Source organism: Amblyomma americanum, chromosome 1 (genome assembly GCF_052857255.1).
Source record: "Amblyomma americanum isolate KBUSLIRL-KWMA chromosome 1, ASM5285725v1, whole genome shotgun sequence".
NCBI classification, from domain to species: Eukaryota; Metazoa; Arthropoda; class Arachnida; order Ixodida; family Ixodidae; genus Amblyomma; species Amblyomma americanum.
Window position 1 is genome coordinate 56,283,580 of NC_135497.1, and position 18,261 is coordinate 56,301,840.

The 18,261-nt window shown below is 43.6% G+C and overlaps 1 protein-coding gene and 1 non-coding gene across 2 annotated transcripts; one reads left to right on the forward strand and one right to left on the reverse strand.

Annotated features, from left to right (window-relative positions):
• Positions 1-6,907: 6,907 nt before the first annotated feature.
• LOC144112838 (uncharacterized) lies at positions 6,908-15,709 on the reverse strand. The gene is made up of 4 exons (XM_077645651.1): positions 15,416-15,709; positions 15,171-15,330; positions 13,629-13,694; positions 6,908-9,659 (listed from the first exon to the last, which is right to left on the reverse strand). The coding sequence occupies exons 1-4, from the start codon at positions 15,653-15,655 to the stop codon at positions 9,280-9,282; spliced, it is 846 nt and encodes a 281-aa protein (XP_077501777.1). The 5' UTR covers positions 15,656-15,709; the 3' UTR covers positions 6,908-9,279.
• A 1,869-nt stretch (positions 15,710-17,578) lies between these two features.
• LOC144116792 (U1 spliceosomal RNA) lies at positions 17,579-17,740 on the forward strand. Its single transcript, XR_013311963.1, has one exon. It is a non-coding gene; the product is annotated as a U1 spliceosomal RNA (small nuclear RNA).
• Positions 17,741-18,261: the final 521 nt, after the last annotated feature.

Below are 18,261 nucleotides of genomic sequence, written 5' to 3' on the forward strand. Positions count from 1 at the left end.
GTCCTCGCTAATCCTGGAGTGCAGAAACTAATATAGCGGATGATTTGGTATTCCTAAAGTCGCAAGATACATATCTCGAATACAGTAGGCTGCATGAGTTTTAACGGTGGAGTGTGAGACGAAAAATGGAGTGCGGAAGTGCCGCCTTTTCCAAAACTAACCGATCAACGCGTTTTGCATATTAGCCGAGTAGCATGACACTTATGGCAGACCTTAAGCTCTAATTCTGTGTAAGGTCAGGAGAACCCCTGTACTCACCTTTCGGGACTTTTCACTCAGTAGGAGTGCCGTAAGGGGGCTGAAAAGCTAGCCCCGTTGCTCCGTTGCTTTTACAAAGGGGGTACAGCTCGTTACCAAACATGCACTGCGCTGTTACGGGAATACGTTCTCCTGTGTTTGGTGTAGTGCTGAACAGCATGGTGACGCGGCTGCAAATGATCGCATTACGTAATATTAAACATCGTTACTTTATAACGCTTCATCAATCGCGAGGTTTTCATAAATTGCTTCTTGGTTTTCATAGGGTAGCAGGATGCAAGCACATGTGGTAAAACTAATTATATAACGTAGCAGGATTTTGGTAAGTGCTGCATAAGTTCATTAACCTCATAACGATGGAGTAACCTAAAGAAATATGCAATCTTGTATTTTCAATGATTATTTTTAATAACTGCACTAAAAGCCAGCAGCAAGCGAATTGGAAATACTAAAAATCAAGCACCAGAGTTCATGCTTTCCAATACCTTATGTAGCACCATGGCATCTTTTGTGACACTCGTTTTTAGGACTGTGATATCCACGCACTAGCCTGCAGTTTGTGCATATTCATAAAAAGGTAGTGAAAAAAAAAGTGCGTGTCAAATTGATAACACCAGGTATCTTGCAGGACTGGAATCCCTGGCACCACCACCAAAGCGGCGCATGTGGATGAAGAACAGAAGTAGTGATTGGTGGGACAATATTGTTTGCTCCAACTTTGACGATGGTGAATGGAAAGAAAACTTCAGAATGTCACGGGCAAATTTCTGTGAATTGGTTGCTGCCCTTGCTCCATTTATGTCACCAGAATGTAATTACGTTCGAGAGCCAGTGCCAGTTGACAAAAGAATTGCAATTGCACTGTACAAACTGGCGAGCTGTTGTGAGTACCGAGTAGTTGCAAATCAGTTCGGAATTCACAAAAGCACTGTGCAGAAATTTTTGTACCTTTTCTGCATTACCGTAAAAAGGCACCTTTCAAACAAATTTATCTACCTGCCATCAACTGAAGAGGCCACATTGATTGGCAGGAGGTTCTCTGAGAAGTGCCACATCCCACAGATATGTGGTGCCATTGATGGCACTCATATTCCTATCACTGCACCAAGAAAAGGGTACAGAGACTTTATTAATCGCAAAATGTGGGCATCCTACAACATGCAGGCAGTCGTGGACGACCGTGGACTGTGAGTATATTTGTTTATTCGTTATTGGAACTAAGCTTTGCTGTTTGTATGCAACAGCAACAACTGAAACTTACGGAAAACAGTAATGAAGCATGCTGATGAAGTGTTTCACACTAAGTACTCTGAAATTCGAAGCCAGATAATTATTTTGTTGTGCTTGTGTGCAAGGACAGGCATGACGAATTTTCAAACTTGACATTCTTGTGTGCTAGGACCTCTCCCAAGATATGCTTATCATGATTGACTAACATGGCATCCATTTGTTGGTACTGTAGTGCATGTATCTTGTTCCATTTAAACTGTGGGACATCCATAAGTAATCTATTTGCCTTTAAAATCTCACTGCAGACTTTCAGCACACTTCCCACTGAGCAATCTAGTGGTGTTGTACAGTTTGCTTGTGAACTATTTCTTTTAAACCTGTACTAACTTTTTGGCACCTAAATAAAAACAAGCTATATGAATGCAACACATGGATAATTTGAAATTAGGATCATAGCTATAGCAAAAAAATATATAAAGATGGCAGAAACGAGCTCAACACAGCTCCTGTGGATGTGTCCAGTGGCACATTTCGTGGCAGTGATGCCACAAAGTTTTTAGAATGCAATTCAGGGTGGTCTGCAATTTGTTTTTGCTTTTTCAAGATATTTTGTAATTACTTCTATTTCCTTTTTGACATTTTTTTGCTGACTAGTTTTGCTTCCCTTTAGTGCAATTCAAATACAAACTTATTGCTTTTATTTTGCACCAGTGCTTTAGCACCTAATAGATGGTGTAAATGATAGCCTTCAAAAGCTTCTTTGTCTTGACGTGCATCCCATTTTTTCTGCATTCAGGTTTCGCAGCATTTCATGCCTTGCACCAGGCAGTGCGCATGACTCAACAGCATTTAAGATGTCGAAACTCTACAAGAACAGCGACCAACTGTTGCCAAAGGGCAGCCAGCTCTTTGAGGGGAAGCTTCTTCCCTTCATGCTTCTCGCTGACCCTGCGTATCCCCCACTGCCCTGGATCTTGAAAGGCTACACAGGGAGGCTATCGAAAGAAGCTGAGTCCTTCAATGTGTACCACAGCACTGGGAGGAATGTTGTAGAACAGGCATTTGGCAGGTTGAAGGGGCATTGGCGCGTTTTACTTAAGCGCACAGACATAAATTATAAGTTTGTGCCCACTGTTGCCCTCACAGCATGCGTGCTACACAACTTTTGTGAGCAGCATTCAGAAACCTATGAGGACTCCTGGGGTGCCATTGTTTCATCTACTGAATCGGAAGACTTTCCGCAGCCCGTCAGCAGGCCTTATGCAGGCACCCAACAGTCAGATGTAAGGGACTGCCTGAGCAATTATTTAGCCCATAACTTCCCGATTCGCACAAGTAGCTTCCGCTAAAATGAAAATGAAAATTGGTTTTAGGGGAAACGAAATGGCACAGTATCTGTCTCATATATCGGTGGACCACCTGAACTGTGCATAAGGGAAGGGATAAAGGAGGGAGTAAAAGAAGAAAGGAAGCAAGAGAGTAGAGGGCTCCGGAATAATTTCACCACCTGGGGATCTTTAACCTGCACTGACATTGCACAGCACATGCGCGCCTTAACGTTTCGCCTTCATCGAAATGCAGCTGCCGCGGTCGGGTTCGAACACTAAATTGCATTGAGCAGAAAATTGTTAGCACAGAAGACCGGAACGATGAGCACAGTAGCACAGGATAGGCATGAGGTGTCACTAGAATTTTGTTGTCAAGCAACTTTTCACGGCATTTACCACACACAACTTGCATCTTGTGGAAGTAGGCAGCAAAGAAGATCCCACACATTATATCAAGCACGTCCATTTTGCACAGCCACTTATGTGAAGAGCACCACAACAAGCAATACTCAGGCAAAAGGTATTTGTTTTTAGTAGCCTGAAAAATTATTAATGCTTTCAATATCTCAGCAGTCTTGGGATTATTTTATTTGGCTGTACAATAATGACTGCTTTCCTGGTTTTGGTGACAACTGAACTACAGTGTCTGTTGACTGAATGGGCTTGAAATGTTCTCTGCTTCAGACAGACTATTATGATAGTCCTCATAATATATGCGACTGTGTGTGCCACATGTTGCTTCTGATATATCATGTGGAATCCTGTGTACTGCCTAGTTCCTTATGTTGTGGATTGTATCTGGCAATGTGTGGTTGTCACAGAGAGCTTGGCTCGGCAATACTCTTCACTTCGCAGTTCACGTCTGTCCTGAGTTAATGTGTTCTCTGTCATCTTTTGGTTTGGATTGGTTTTTGGAGTTTAACATCCCAAAGCGACTCAGGCTATAAGGGACGCCGTAGTGACGGGCTGCGGAAATTTCGACCACCTGGTGTTCTGTAACGTGCACTGACATCACACAGTGCACGGGCCTCTCGAATTTCACCTCCACCGAAATTCGACCGCCACGGCCGGGATCAAACCCGCGTCTTTCGGGTCACCAGCCGAGCGCCATAACCACTGGGCCACTGCGGCAGCTACTCTGTCATCTTTAGTACTGAAAACAGTTTTGCTTTTGTACCATGCATCACCTACTTGAAACCAAAGTATTATTGCATTTTGCAGTTAGTGTAGACATACTATAACTGCCAGCCTTTTTTTTTTTCACTCGTATCTTGAACAGCCCTACTATGCATGCATTAACCGAGTGATGTTCAAAATCACTTGAAGACAGTGATTTGCCCAATAATTGGAAAATGGCGTATGTTGTGCCGATTCATAAATCAGGGCCATGTAATCTAGCTTCAAATTATCTCCCAGTATCCCTCACAAGTGCAGTTTTCAAGGTTTTGGAGCATGTATTTTTTACATTGTACACCATCTTAAGTTTTCCCTCATAAATAATAACCAACGTGGGTTTTGTAGTGTTTTCATGTGTCACACACTTAACTGAACTTGCCCATGATATAGCTAGTTCTTTAGATAAAGCAGTTTCTGTTGAGTGCATGTTTCTCGATTTTATGAAAGCGTTTGATGTTGTACCACATACTTCATTACTAGAAAAATTATCATTGTATAACATTAGCAGTAAAGTAGTAGCATGGAGCAAAGTGTACCCTCATTTAAGAAAACTTAGGGCGGTGGTTAGTGGTGAAATATCGGACGATGTTGCTGTAACCTCAGGAGTACAGTCACGAGTAAAAGACATTAGCACACATGACGGAACACCTGAGCGCCGGAATGACAATGCGTGGCGCTGCGGATGACAAAGAGGCTGATAACGAGAGTGCCGGGCCGTTCCCATTCTGCAGTATTAGGGAGGTTCAGCGGACTGTCACGGCCCAGCAAAATTTATTTTTCTGTCTCGCCTTCTCTTTTGTTTAGCGCAGCCTTGCTCCCACAGGCAACGGGTGAAGAATAGGATAGTTGTTTTTTTTTGCTTGTTTGGCAGTTATTTTTGCAAGCAGCCTCAGCCGTGCTGCGTTTGGTAACTGCTTGAACAGCTCTGCATCCAGGAGTTGCCATGGCCTCCAAAAGGAGCAGATTTGAATATAATTGAAAATATATGGGGATTAATGAAAAAGCGACTAGCTGTAAGGCAGATGCACAAATCATCACCAGATATCATTTGGGCGGCGGTTCAAGAGGAATGGAGCAGGCTCCAGGCTCTTCCTGACCTTGCAAGCAGCCTGTTTGACTCCTTCCCTGAGCGCCTTCAAAGCGTTGTGACGGTCGGTGGGGCCTACGCACGCCATTAGTGCAACGACGTGTTTGCTCACGCATCACGACAGCGAACTGGCTGTCCTCCTCCCTTCTTTCCCTGAATTGATAGGATAGTGCTCCTGTTAATAATGTTACTACACTTTCCCAACAAAGTGACCTGTGTGAATTAGTTGCATCAGAAAAATAAACTCTCTGTTTTTCTTGCTTGTGTAATACTGGCTAAAAGTAGCTCTATCATCCCGAGCGAGTTCCTTTTGACAAACCATCACGGACATAAAAAAACAGTAATAAAAAAGAATCCATCTTTGCCCATGATAACTGAGCCAAAATAAATGCCGCATGCACAGTCACGTAGGGTCGGCACTTCGACGCTCGGGCAATGGCACGCTTCATAAAGCTTACTTCCTGCCGTCCCCCCCCCCCCCCCCCCATGCTGAAAATATGGAAACGGCCCGATAGGCAGGGTCTGCAAACCACAGCGCCGCATGGCGAGATATACAAATTCTGATCGGCAGTGATTTGTGCTAATATTTTTTACTTGCGACTGTACCACAAGGGTCAGTTCTGGGACCACTTTTATTTGTAATTTTTATAAATGACATTTTCGCTGGTATATCGTCTACATTAGGGCTGTTCGCAGATGACTGTTTTGTACCGAACTGTTTCTGTTCCTGCTGAACGTGATGCTTTGCAATGCGACCTTGACAGAATTTCTAAATGGTATGATAAATGGGGCGTCACTATTAATCTCCGGAAAAGTCTCTATAGGTGTTTTACTAAGAAAAGGTCACCTGAATTTGTTGTCCGTCACCGAATACAAATATCTCAGTGGGTATTTAAGTAGTGATCTGTGTTGGCATAGGCACATCAATTAAATAACTGCAAAAGCAGGTCGAATTTTGACTTTCTTATGCAGGAATTCCAAGCGTTTTCCTTTACAAAGTAAAGAACTGCTATACACAACTAACATAAGGCCTATACGTGCACAGTATGCGTATGCGTGCACAGTATGGGGCCCTGAAACTAAAAATATTGATAAATTACAGAAGGCCCAAATCCTGGCTGTCCACATTGTTTTAAATACTTACAGCAAAAATTTCAGTGTGTCAGCAACGCAGAAGTCTTTCGGATGGGTTTCACTGCAGGGACGCAGATATGTACTTAGGCAGAAATTCTTCCGAACTATATACCATTCTAAAACAGGTACTGACCGTGACCATTATTTCCACCAGACTATATGTCTGCAAAAAGGACCACACTTTCAAAGTAAAAGAAGTTAAATGCCCTACTGATTAACTAAAAATGTCATTCGTTCCAAAAACAATAAATAAATAGAATAAGTTGCCCCAGGAAGTCATTTCAACAAAATCTAATGAATTGTTTGCCGCATTGCTGTAATTCTATGCTTGTGTTTGTATCAAATTATGTTGCAATGTATTTTCCGTGAGAATTTTTTCCCTGCCACTATATTGTATGATTATGTTGTAACTCTCTCCCTCCACTGTACTGCCAAACAGGCACTTTGGGTAATGTGATAAATAAATACATTATACAGCCGTGTTTGGAATGTAGATCTTCTTTTTTATTTGTCTCAGAAACCACATACAAGAAATATAAATGTGTTTTCGAACAACACAAAAGGGTGCAGAAGTCAAAGTGTCAGGAGGACCCCTGATTATTAATGTGATCGCTATTGTTTTCACATCAGATAAACACACCACTGTTTGTACCTCTCCGGTGAAGCAAAATAAATGTCACTCTTTGGCAAGTAATAAAAAGAAAGCATGCATAAATACAGTTTATTAAAAGACAGCAACAAAAATCAGATGTCACTAATATTCGAGATTATCACATATCTGAAACAAGGTTATCAAAAATCTTAAAATCAAATTAGGAACTGAGAAACACAGATTGTACCTTTTTGGTGAAGGAAAACAAATGACCTTTGGCAAGTACTAAAAGAAAGCACGCATTAATATAGTTCATTAAAAGACACCAGCAAAAAGCAGATGTCATTAAAATTCGAGACTAACACACATCTGAAACAAGATTATCAAAAATCTTAAATTAAATTAGGAACTGGGAAACATATCACATAGTTTGTACCTCTCCAGTCAAGCAAAATAAATGACTTCGGCAAGTAATACAAGAAAACATGCAGAAATATAGTTCATTAAAAGACTCCAACAAAAAGCTGGCATCATTAAAACTGAAGGTTATCACATTTGAAACAAGATTACCAAAAATATCTTAAAATCAAATTAGGAACTGAGAAACAGATCACACAGTTTGTACCTTTCTGGCGAAGGAAAACAAATGACCTTTGGCAAGTACTAAAAGAAAGCACGCATTAATATAGTTCATTACAAGACACCAGCAAAAAGCAGATGTCATTGAAATTCGAGATTAACACATCTGAAACAAGATTATCAAGAATCTTAAAATTAAATTAGGGACTGGGAAACATATCACATAGTTTGTACCTCTCCAGTCAAGCAAAATAAATGACTTCGGCAAGCAATACAAGAAAACATGCAGAAATATAGTTCATTAAAAGTCTCCAACAAAAAGCTGGCATCATTAAAACTGAAGGTTATCACATTTGAAACAAGATTACCAAAAATATCTTAAAATCAAATTAGGAACTGAGAAACAGATCACACAGTTTGTACCTGTCTGGTGAAGGAAAATAAATGACCTTTGGCAAGTACTAAAAGAAAGCACGCATTAATATAGTTCATTAAACGAAACCAACAAAAAGCAAGCTTCATTAATACTCTTAATATATATATCTGAAAAAAACATTGCCATTATCTTGTAAACAAATTAGGAACTGACAAACACATCACACAAAATGAAACTGAACAAGGACGCAAGATATACCACTGCCTCGGTAGATAATAATAATAATGAAGATAGGAGCATATTATTAAAAACAAAAAGAGTACATTTACTTACTGCACACTTTTGACTTGTCAGGAATCTAATATTGCACTTATACTGTTTGCGATAATATTGCACATCCTTATTTATTGGAAATACCTGCAGCGCCCGAAGGCATTATTGCAGGGGGGATGAGGATACATAACAGAAGAATAGGCCAGAAAAAAAAGAGGAAGAAAAAAAAAGCAATACAACAAGGCATGACACAGCAAGTACAAAATGAATGAAATATGAAACAACAAAAAGACATGACGAAAAAAAAGCTAACTGACCAAATGATGCTGGACCAACAAGAACGTAGACCGCGTGATTAAAAAAGCCAAAAGAAAGCCAACTGCGCACTCATACATCCGACAGCAACGCGCGGAACATAGACTCGGAACGGCACTCAACAATTTCATGGGGCAGGCGATTCCAGTTACCTAGAAGGTATTAGGGTAGATTAACGGGACACTGAGGACAAATAGAAGCTGGCCTGTATTGTAACTGTACCGTGCTCAAACTACAAAGAGACCATTAACACCAAAATTGGAGCTTTCTGTAAGCTGGAAAAGAAAAACAGGCATTGCCGTCAGCGGCCTATTTCGGAAGTGGAATGCATGTATCAACACAGATTTTTGGGCGCGGATCCCAGAAGCTAAGCTACACCACCATTCACTTGCACACGATGGCAGCCCGGTGGCAGAAAGTACAAATGTCACGAATTTGAATTGACTACTGGCAAATTTTTAAAATCCAATTTTCTCTGCTACAAATGCATCTTTTGGTGTTAGAGAAATGCCAATACAGCCAGAAAGAGGCAAGGAATCAGCCGCCGCGATGGCTCCGTGGTTATGGCGCTCAGCCGCTGACCCAAAAGACGCGGGTTCGATGCCGGCCGCGGCGGTCAAATTTCGATAGAGGCAAAATTCTAGAGGCCCGTGTACTGTGCGATGTCAGTACACGTTAAAGAACCCCAGGTGGTCGAAATTTCCTGAGACCTTCACTAGAGCATCCCTCATAGCCTGAGTCGCTTTGGGACGTTAAACCCCCATAAACCATAATTTGTATCAAAAACAATGATTGGATGGATTTGTCCTCAGTGTCCCTTTAATGTTTCCGAGGCTGCTGCACGTTAAGGAGGCATCAGTCGCTATTTTTTACTCTGGAAGTGATTAAATGAAACTTAAAAATGGTGGCAATGTCACGGGTGTAGTTCAGCTCAGTGTTTAGGTGTTGGTGGTGTGTTGGTGGCTGGCGGCGGTGGTGGAAATTGGTGTTGTAAGTTCATGTTTGGTGGTCCCATAAATTGTGGGAAGCTGGGCATGTGTTGTAGGGATGCCACCAATGCTGCCTGTTGAGAAAAAAACTGCCCCATAAAAGTTTGTGTGCCCTGCAGAAAGGTGGTGGAAACACCTTGCAGGAGCTCCTGCATGTGCTTGTTCTCATCTGCAAGCAGTTGTTTTTGTTGCTGAAATTGTATCTCTGATTGCTTCGTCCAAAATTCTTCATTTTTACGCTGCACATTTAAGAGCACCTTTTCCAATTTCGCCTCTCCCATGCGGCGTCGTTTCTGTGGCGGTGATCTGCTTGAGGTGCTTGCTAAAAAAAGAAGGAAAACACATGCAAATGGTCACAACTTTCCTTCGTGGACTATTCACACTTTGCTGAAAAATTAGGAATTGCAGAGCAAAAAAAGGCAGGTCTGCTAAAAACAGGTTTGAACTTTTAACTTTTTATACGTGCTGTGGCTGAAGCAATCAATTCTTGCATGAAAACTACACGGAGCTTAAATGAAATAGTGCTACAGGTAAGCTTCCACACAGGACACTGTTGCTGGTGTAAAAAAAAAAAAGAATGGGTACTAGCACTTGTCACGGACATTCTATTGAAGAAGCGTAGCTTGTTGGGCCGGTTGCTGCACGATACGTGGAAAACCAGAGGAAAGGATGCGTTCACAAGCAGAAGTACACAGGGCAACTTTGCCCTGTGTACTTCTGCTTGTGAACGCGTCCTTTCCGCGGGTTTTCCATGCATCACCGACATTCTTTTTGCGCGCAGCGCGAATCCTAAAAAGTTTCTGAAAACTGCTCACAGCTTTACCTCTGTGTATATGCATATCCTAAAACATAGCCATACTCAAATGTGACAAGCACCCATTACATTTATAGCATCCTGCCAGCTGACCCCTTTATTGAACAGATAAACACTGCCTCATGTTCTTGAACAGCACACATACTACGTATACCAGGGTGCTCACTTCTTTGCACATTGTTTACTTTTTCTTTGCTAGAGGAACCAGTGTTCTGAGTCCATGCAGGTTGGAAACTGAAGACAGTTCTGATTTTATGCGTCATGACTATCATTCTAGTATATAACACTCTTTGGATGCAGCAATAACTTCAGACTCCTGCTGCCAGTGCTTGCCAAGGCAATTTGTTTTTTTTTTTTTGGAAAACACATTCTAGAATGCTATGACTCCGAAAGAGAGGAAAGATGCTGTGGCAAGGTACTAGACCTGGAATTTGAGACTACGTCCTGTGTCGTGATGTCCCCCTTTCACTAGTAACATTTCTGTGTGATACATAGCAATGTCCATGTTTACAAAGTGAGGTAACAGCTTTAGGCATGTTCAATAAACCGAGAGACAATTTTCAATTAGAGGTCAAAAAAAGTGAAACACTGCAGGCACATACTCACCCTTAACCTTGTGCAAGTGAAACTTAGTCCACGAGACCTTGTGGTACAAAGTTTACACACACTTTAGATGAAAACATTAAAATTACCAGAATGGGAAAATGCCATAGTATGCATAAATTCTGACCACCTCAGCAATGCTTATCACATGCACACTGCTCCTTTCACTATAAAAAGAAAGTTTTTTTTGTCGAAACACTGGTCACATATGTATTTAAGTTTGCACTACCTAAATATTCCTGGCAATACAACACATCAGGATTCTGCAAACAACCACACTTAAAGATAGCAAGTTGCATCACTTTACATTGACAACACTTCCTAATAGCATAGGTATAAGAGCTTTGTGCAGTGTTTGAATGACTTTTTCTTTTAAAAAATTCGTGTGCTACTCTTGTTCTCTCATTACTGCTGCATACAGATGAGCACCAGCAATGCCACTAGGCATTCAGGGTGCAGTACAGTGGCCACTATAGTGGCCAGTTCAGTGGATGCTGCGCTGGCGCAGAGGTAGAGCATCCGCCTCGCGTGCAGGAGACCCATGGTTCAAATCCTTGTACCGCCACAATTCTCCACCAGAAAAAGAAAGAATGGGTGTGAGGAAATTGAACAACAAGATCTGGGGGGTAGAGTAATGTACCAAAATGCTCATTGGAAAGGGTGTAGAGTAAGGCGACATAAGCTCTTTGATGCTGTACACTGCATGTTTACAAGAGTCAAAGGATTGGACTGGGATGAGCTTGGGATAAAAATTAATGGAGGAAATCCTAGGAACCTCAGATTTGCTCATGTTGTCCAGCGACGTAACTCAGAAGGAGTCCCAGTGCATGACTCAGGGCCTCAATATTCAAGCAGAATGGTAGAGCTAAAATTTAATAAGAAGGAAACTGAAGTCACGTCCAGTAATTTGGCAAGGGACAAACAGTTAAAGATAGGCAGCAAGGTATTGTATACTGTAAGAGAATACATCTATCTTAGGCAAGTAATGACCGTAGAGTTGGACCATGACAGTGAAATAGCCAGGAGAATACAAATGGAATGGAGGGCATTTGGCAGGCACTTGCATCATTTAGAGCAGCTTAGCATTGCCCCTTACAGGGAGAGAACATAGTATGTGTGGAATGGTACGGTATTTGGGTTTAACATTCGAAAGCAACAAATGGGCCATGAGATGTGCCATACTGGAGAGCCCTGGATTAATATGAACCACCTCATGTTCTTCCAGGATGCAGGAAAGACTAAAGTGCAAGAAAAAAAAAATTGATTTTTGGTTTTTTACTAATATCAAATTCCAAAACTTTCATGAATATTATTCAGCGTCTCGCATGCTTTTCTGCCCTTTAATAGAGCCAGGACAGCCTTTTTTTTTTCAAAGCCATTTTCTTTGAAGCTTCCATTTGCTCACATTTCTGCAATGGAAAAAATGCCAAAAAAAAACACTGGAAATTTCATAAACACAGTTGATCCATTGACAGCCTCCAGGCAATGCAAGCAAGGCACTATGCATGTTTTATTCAGTGCTGACACTTTTATTCTGCGCTATTCTTGCCTCACGTGAAGCGTAAGACCTCGCTTTTGTATGGATGTATTTAAACATTTCTTTTGCTTTTTAGTGGGCACATAGAAATTATGCGTAAGGCTGTTTTGCGCAGGTATTTCCACATGTTGGCTATCAACAGCAGTGTCTGTCAAATGCTGTGTTCAAAAGACTGAGGCACCTGCTGCGCTGACAAGAGCCAGATGATGAACAAGCCTTTCCTGCATAGGTACTCGCTCAAATCAGTTCTTCACACCACAAAGCCTGCTCCCCAGCAAGTAGCGCAATGCACAACCAAAGCTTCTAGAATAGTGTTTCTACAGGAGATGCAAAAATACTTACGAGTTATTTAACCATGCAGTTTGGGAATGTGCACCAAAGAATGCCTTCCTTACCAGCCACACATCCGAACTACCATCTTAGACGCAGCACTAACATTCAGTCATGGGAGCATAGCCCAAATTGATACCCTTTGATACACCCGGTGACACCCCAAGGTATTTCGTGCATCACCGGGACACAACATCATGGCGTAGCTGTGTGAGGTGGACCGTAGTAGAAAGTACTTAACGGAGGAGAGATGCAGAACAGATCAAAAGGGAAGCTCAGCAGAAAAATGACAGGCAGAGTAAAATTTGCTTTCGTATTGGCTACATGGCTAGTAGCTATAGATTCAAGTTTCGGTGCATGTTGGTTCTGTTAAACAATTGAAGCAAATATGTTTTTGTCTTCATCTCGAAAAACTCAAGATGTCATTTCTTGTTATATTTGAACAATTATTGGATAAACAAGAAAAGAAATGAGGCTGTCTTTTTCTATCTTCAGCTACACATAGAGATGCAAAACTACTGAATCAAAATGGTACGCAGGAAGTATGCAGGAAGCATAAAGCAGGGCAAATATTCTAATTCTGACCTCTCGAGAGACTCGCAAGCATTCTTTGATTGGTTGAAGCAGCGGAAGCAGTTGCAGCACTTGCATCGTCTGCATCTGCGGGTAAAAAGCCTGAACGGTGCCACAGTAAACTGTTTATATAAAAAACAAAATGCAGTAACCTTGGAAACAAAACTCTGCGCCAATGGAATCCACACCATCCCACTCAAACAATGCCTGGAAATATAATCACGTATACCTCACTATTTTCAAGGCTGGTCCGACGACACTTTGCAGTGCAGCTGAGCAGCACATCCGCTTCCGCTGCCTCAGCCAATTGTTGAGCACCTCAAAGGATCAATACCACGAGAAATCGAAGTGTGAACATGGGCCCAGGGAACCAATTTTGTTCTGCAGCCGAGCTATTAAATGCCATCTAGTGCTTAAAAATTGCCCAAGCTTACGTTCACTTTGTTCCTGAAGGATATCAGCGTCGTCCTCCTCGGTCCTGGTGTCAGCATCGCTGATATCTGCAAAACAGAAAAAAAAATCACTGCTCCTATAGCCAAAAGCGCTGAAATCGCACATCTTGCAGTCCAAAGATTGTAAGATGCCATCCCATCCCACTGCACAACATAGGCCCTCTATCTCCAATCACCTCTTCTTTGCAACTAGCATGCCTACCCTGTTACCAGCAAACTTCCTTGCTTCGTTACTGCAACAGACTCTCTACTAACTTTAACTACTTGTGCCTTGCCTTGACAGTCACTCAAAGACACCATGCTATATATTGCATGTTTCCCCCATGTCTATTTCCTGCTCTTAATGAACTGAGATAGCATTAATTCATGTTCTCTCATACACAATGTTCTTGTGTCCTTTTTACATTACACTTATTGTTTTTTCCTTAACTCATTGTACAGCCCTTCATTATTTTTTAGTTTTTGTTAGCTTCCAAGTTTCAGCCCCGCAGGCAAACACTAGCAAGAAGTGTTGAACTTTCCTTTTGGAGATATCAGCCTTTCAACACTGTCTATACCTCATCAGTATATAACGCCACCGTGGTGGCTCAGTGCTCATGGTGCTGGGCTGCTGAGCCCAAAGACGTGGGTTTGATTCCTGCCGCGGCAAATGCATTTCAATGGAGGCGAAATGCTAGAGGCCCGTGTACTATGTCAGTGCAGTGAAATTTGGATGAGATTAACCATGTCTCATGAAAGCACAATAATAATCTATGCCAAAGAAAATGTGCTCTTAAGAGTTCGCTTTTAAGGGGAACTGTGCTGAGGCACACAAATTTTAAGCCACTGCATTTTCAAAGCTGTTGGTGCGTACTGCAGTCAATGAAAACGTGCACTAGGAGCAAAGAGCATTTCATGTTAGGGACATGTGCAGGGCACCTTGGTTATTTGTCAAATACATCTGCACAGTTACATGATTGCGTGATAAAAAAAATTAAGTCAGCCCCGCTGCATGCCCAGTGGATTTGTCAAGGAACAAATTCAGTTGTCAGCTTATTGAGGCTCTTTACTGGAAACAAGAATTTTTGTGTGTCTCGCTCAAGAGTACCTGTGTGCACTCGTTATCAGCAGTGCCGCATTTGTCCTTACGATTATACGTTTTATGGAATCGATTTTTTTTTTGTTTACATAGCATTTAATGTAGGGCTAATATCTTGTTGCGGGCTAGTTGGTGAATCATCATGGACAGCGACAGCGCGAAGCAACTAGTTCGAAAGAGAGAGACGAGATCAGCGCTTGTCGTGTGTTCTCGTGTCTCTCTTTCGTCCTTGTTCCTTAGCGCTGCCGCTTTCCAGGGGGTTGTAAATGATCACGCTATTAGAAATGCGAAAGCTGATTGAAACTGCGTTAACCGCTCTACGTTGCGGCATTCAAATCAGCGCTCACCAAAACAACGCAGCACCGAGTCGCCGACTTCGGCGCTGCTGACATGCTACATCACATAAAAGTAAACGAGCGTGAAAACACATTTGGGTGTATACTTGCCTAGCTGCGAGTTGTCGCCGTAGTCTGGTGGGACATCTTGCGAGTCCACGCCGTACTCGCGAGCCTGCACCATCGGCCTGTGGCTGAGAAGCGCGCTCATGTGGTCATACCACTTCCAAGCCGACGGTGCAGCTCCACTTCTCTCTTGCTCCAACCGTTCCTGTCACACAAGACAGAATTGTGCTGCAACGTCGTATCATTCCGTATGGGGGTCGAAATTCGGCTGAGGGAATGTTTATACTCACGGCCGTGAATCGCTTCTTCAAATTCTTCCAGCAGTTCCGCAACTGCTGCCACGTCCAGTGGTAGCCGAGATTGGCCATTTCGGCCTGCAGATCTTTGAAAACATCTTGATTGCGCTGCCGTCTGCTGTCCAGCGCCTCGCTCACTTTTTTCTCACTGATCAGCGCTAAAAAACATTCTACTTCCCGGTCGGTCCAAGAAGCTCGGGTGGAAACAGCGCGGGGACCGACGGCGGCTGCCATTTTGGTCGACTGGTCACATGACCGAAATCTTTCCCAGAGTTCCCCGTTACCCGACTCCCTGACCCGACTGCGTATACATGGTTTTTGAAAAGGCGGGTCAGGCGAGTTAACCTACCCCCTGCAGGCGAGTTAACTCGACTCGCTCTGCCGCTTATTTTACACGACCCGACAGCGTCTACATGAACCCGGCAACTGGTTTTTTACCCGACAAGCTAACTCTACTCGACTCTATCGGGTTTATGTAGACAGGGCTACTGAGTGATAGCTGGGCCTTGGCACAATTCTGGAACGTTTAGCCATATCTTGTGTGATGTGCATATATACCGCCAGTAGTTTTTGACAAATGGCCCCTCAAAGTCGGACAAAGACAGGGATTGTACACCGCTTCAACCCCAACCCGACTTCTTTCTTTTCTTGCACCGCAGTAAAGGAACAGACTAAGGGAGCCGCACAGTCAGCCCGTTTCGAACACGCTGGGTGGAAAAAAAAAACAGAAACGCGAAGGGTGCCCCCTCCCGATTAGCTTGGCTTGAGGGGAGGACACACAAAGCGGACAATGGGCGAAGCTTACTAACGTCTCTCTCTCAAACCGGGAGGAAGAATTTAAGAGAAGGAGGAGGAGCTCAACTTCATGCGGCCCGTGGTGGCGGCGTTGTGAACTAGGAGCGGATGAACCAGAATCCTGGCCATGGTTCAAAGATGGACACAAAACGCGTTACCAAGTTCTGCAAAGCCTATATAGTCACCTTTTCGGCATTTTCTCCGCAGTTGGTGTCGACAAGTGTCTGCTCGTTTACTTTTGTTATTGTCACACACTTCTACCGACGCCAAATTCGCGACGTTCGCACCCCATTAGCGTAGCCTTCGCGTGAAGGAAGGTGTAAAACAAAGAAACAAACAAACAAACACGAGTGAAGCATTGCACGCTCCGTTTCCTGCCTCGTCCCACTTTTGCCTTGTAGCAGCCTCTAACTACAACACAACAAAATCGACCAGCTGTGAATCCTGTCGAAGCAGGCATATGCCGAGAGGGCACAAGGAGATCAGTCGGTCGGGGTGGGTGAAGTAGAGAGCAAACGGAAGTACCGAAAATGTGATCATGAGCATTGTCCAGCTGTGGCAGGACCTCGGACTTGCCCCCACCGACACAAGGTTACAGCGAGAGTCGACGGGGCTTCGCGAGCACTGTGGTGTGCAATGAGAGAACGAGTGGCTCGTAAGAAGAGAGGAAGAAAGGAGGAAGGAAAGGGAGCACCGGCTGCGCGCCACGTCCCTGTTTTCTCTTGATCAACGACGGTTCTTTCGCCATTACTGGTGAATAGCTAACTAGGTGGCAAGCTAGCCATGGCTGCTGTGGTTGCTAGGTTGCGCTGCTGGCCCGCTGCCAACGCCCTCGAGAGCAGCAGTCATTGATCTGGACGGCTCGCTCTTGAGACACAAACAACGAGTGCAGCTGGAGGGGCGCCCGGGCCCTTCCTGCTCCGCTAGGCGGCCCCGTATTTTCTTTCCTTTTTACTATTTTTAATAAAAAACCACTACCACCACCACCAGGGTGCGATCCTGCTAGCTCATGCGCAGCAACCGTCCTCGGTAGCCTACTGAACCACCGCAGCGGGTGGGCTCGTATTTCACAAGACAGCAGATCATCACGCAATGCGCCACAGCACATGAATGCATCCCCTTTGCGCATTCCACCCCTGCGGTTCCTTGCGAATTATTTATGACAACTGACTTTATATTAGATTGATTCACCAAACCTTGAATTACATATTTGTGCGTGTGGCTGCATTATGTTCAGTAGCAGGCTTTTCGGCGGAGGGATTTTTAGCTTGGTGTAAGAAATGGCACAACAAGCGCTACCTTCACTGACGCATGATGGTGGGACGCCTAGCATGGCATGCCTTCACATGTGCTTTCGCCAGCATACTTACCTGGTGTCGGGTCACCGGCGATCATGAAGGTCGGGGCCCCGTGCCGAGGCCTTCCATTGCACTTCGGTTGGCTGAAGCGCGCCACTACCCCTAACTGGGGCAGATGGGACACGTAATTTTTGGTAGTGGGGCTCGGCGTCCGCGCCAGCCCCTGCCATGACAAAATCAAAAATGAGACAGTAACGCAGAAGTTATTTCCGTGTAGGTATTCATTGCGAGTCGTAAAAACCTCCCTCTGCCGACGGAGCGGGACATCGGCGCCATGAATGGGATTCCCTGCTGGGGATGCCTGGAAATACTGCATCACCAGGATTCTGGACCATGCGCCTCGAAAACCCGGTCGCGCCATCTCGCGACAGCCGGCGGCGCGGCGGCGCGTAACTCAATGGCGACGAAAAATAAAAATTGATATTTCGTCGCGCATAAAAGTTAGAAATTAGGTCTCTCGCCTAGATGTTAAATGCATCTTAAAGTTTCATTTAGTCGAGTTTCATCGATGAAGCTTACATATTGCGTTTGCCATGAGCAATGATCTATGACAGCATGGAGCCTATGGCGAGGTCCTGAAAAATACCCCACTTCAATTTATCGCTCACTACAGCCCTATTTTAAAATATATCGACAAGCTCTAGCCGGTTCACGTAGGGTAATGTCCTACCTTTAAGGAAGTATAAG

What these genes read in the sequence shown, in the direction of transcription:
- LOC144112838 (XM_077645651.1), bottom strand. Translation starts at nt 15,655, where the DNA reads ATGGCAGCCGCCGTCGGTCCCCGCGCTGTTTCCACCCGAGCTTCTTGG. An exon ending in TGAAGAAGCGATTCACGGCC is followed by an intron (nt 15,331 to 15,415) that starts GTGAGTATAAAC and finishes CTTGTGTGACAG; the next exon opens with GAACGGTTGGAGCAAGAGAG. An exon ending in CGGCGACAACTCGCAGCTAG is followed by an intron (nt 13,695 to 15,170) that starts GCAAGTATACAC and finishes TCTGTTTTGCAG; the next exon opens with ATATCAGCGATGCTGACACC.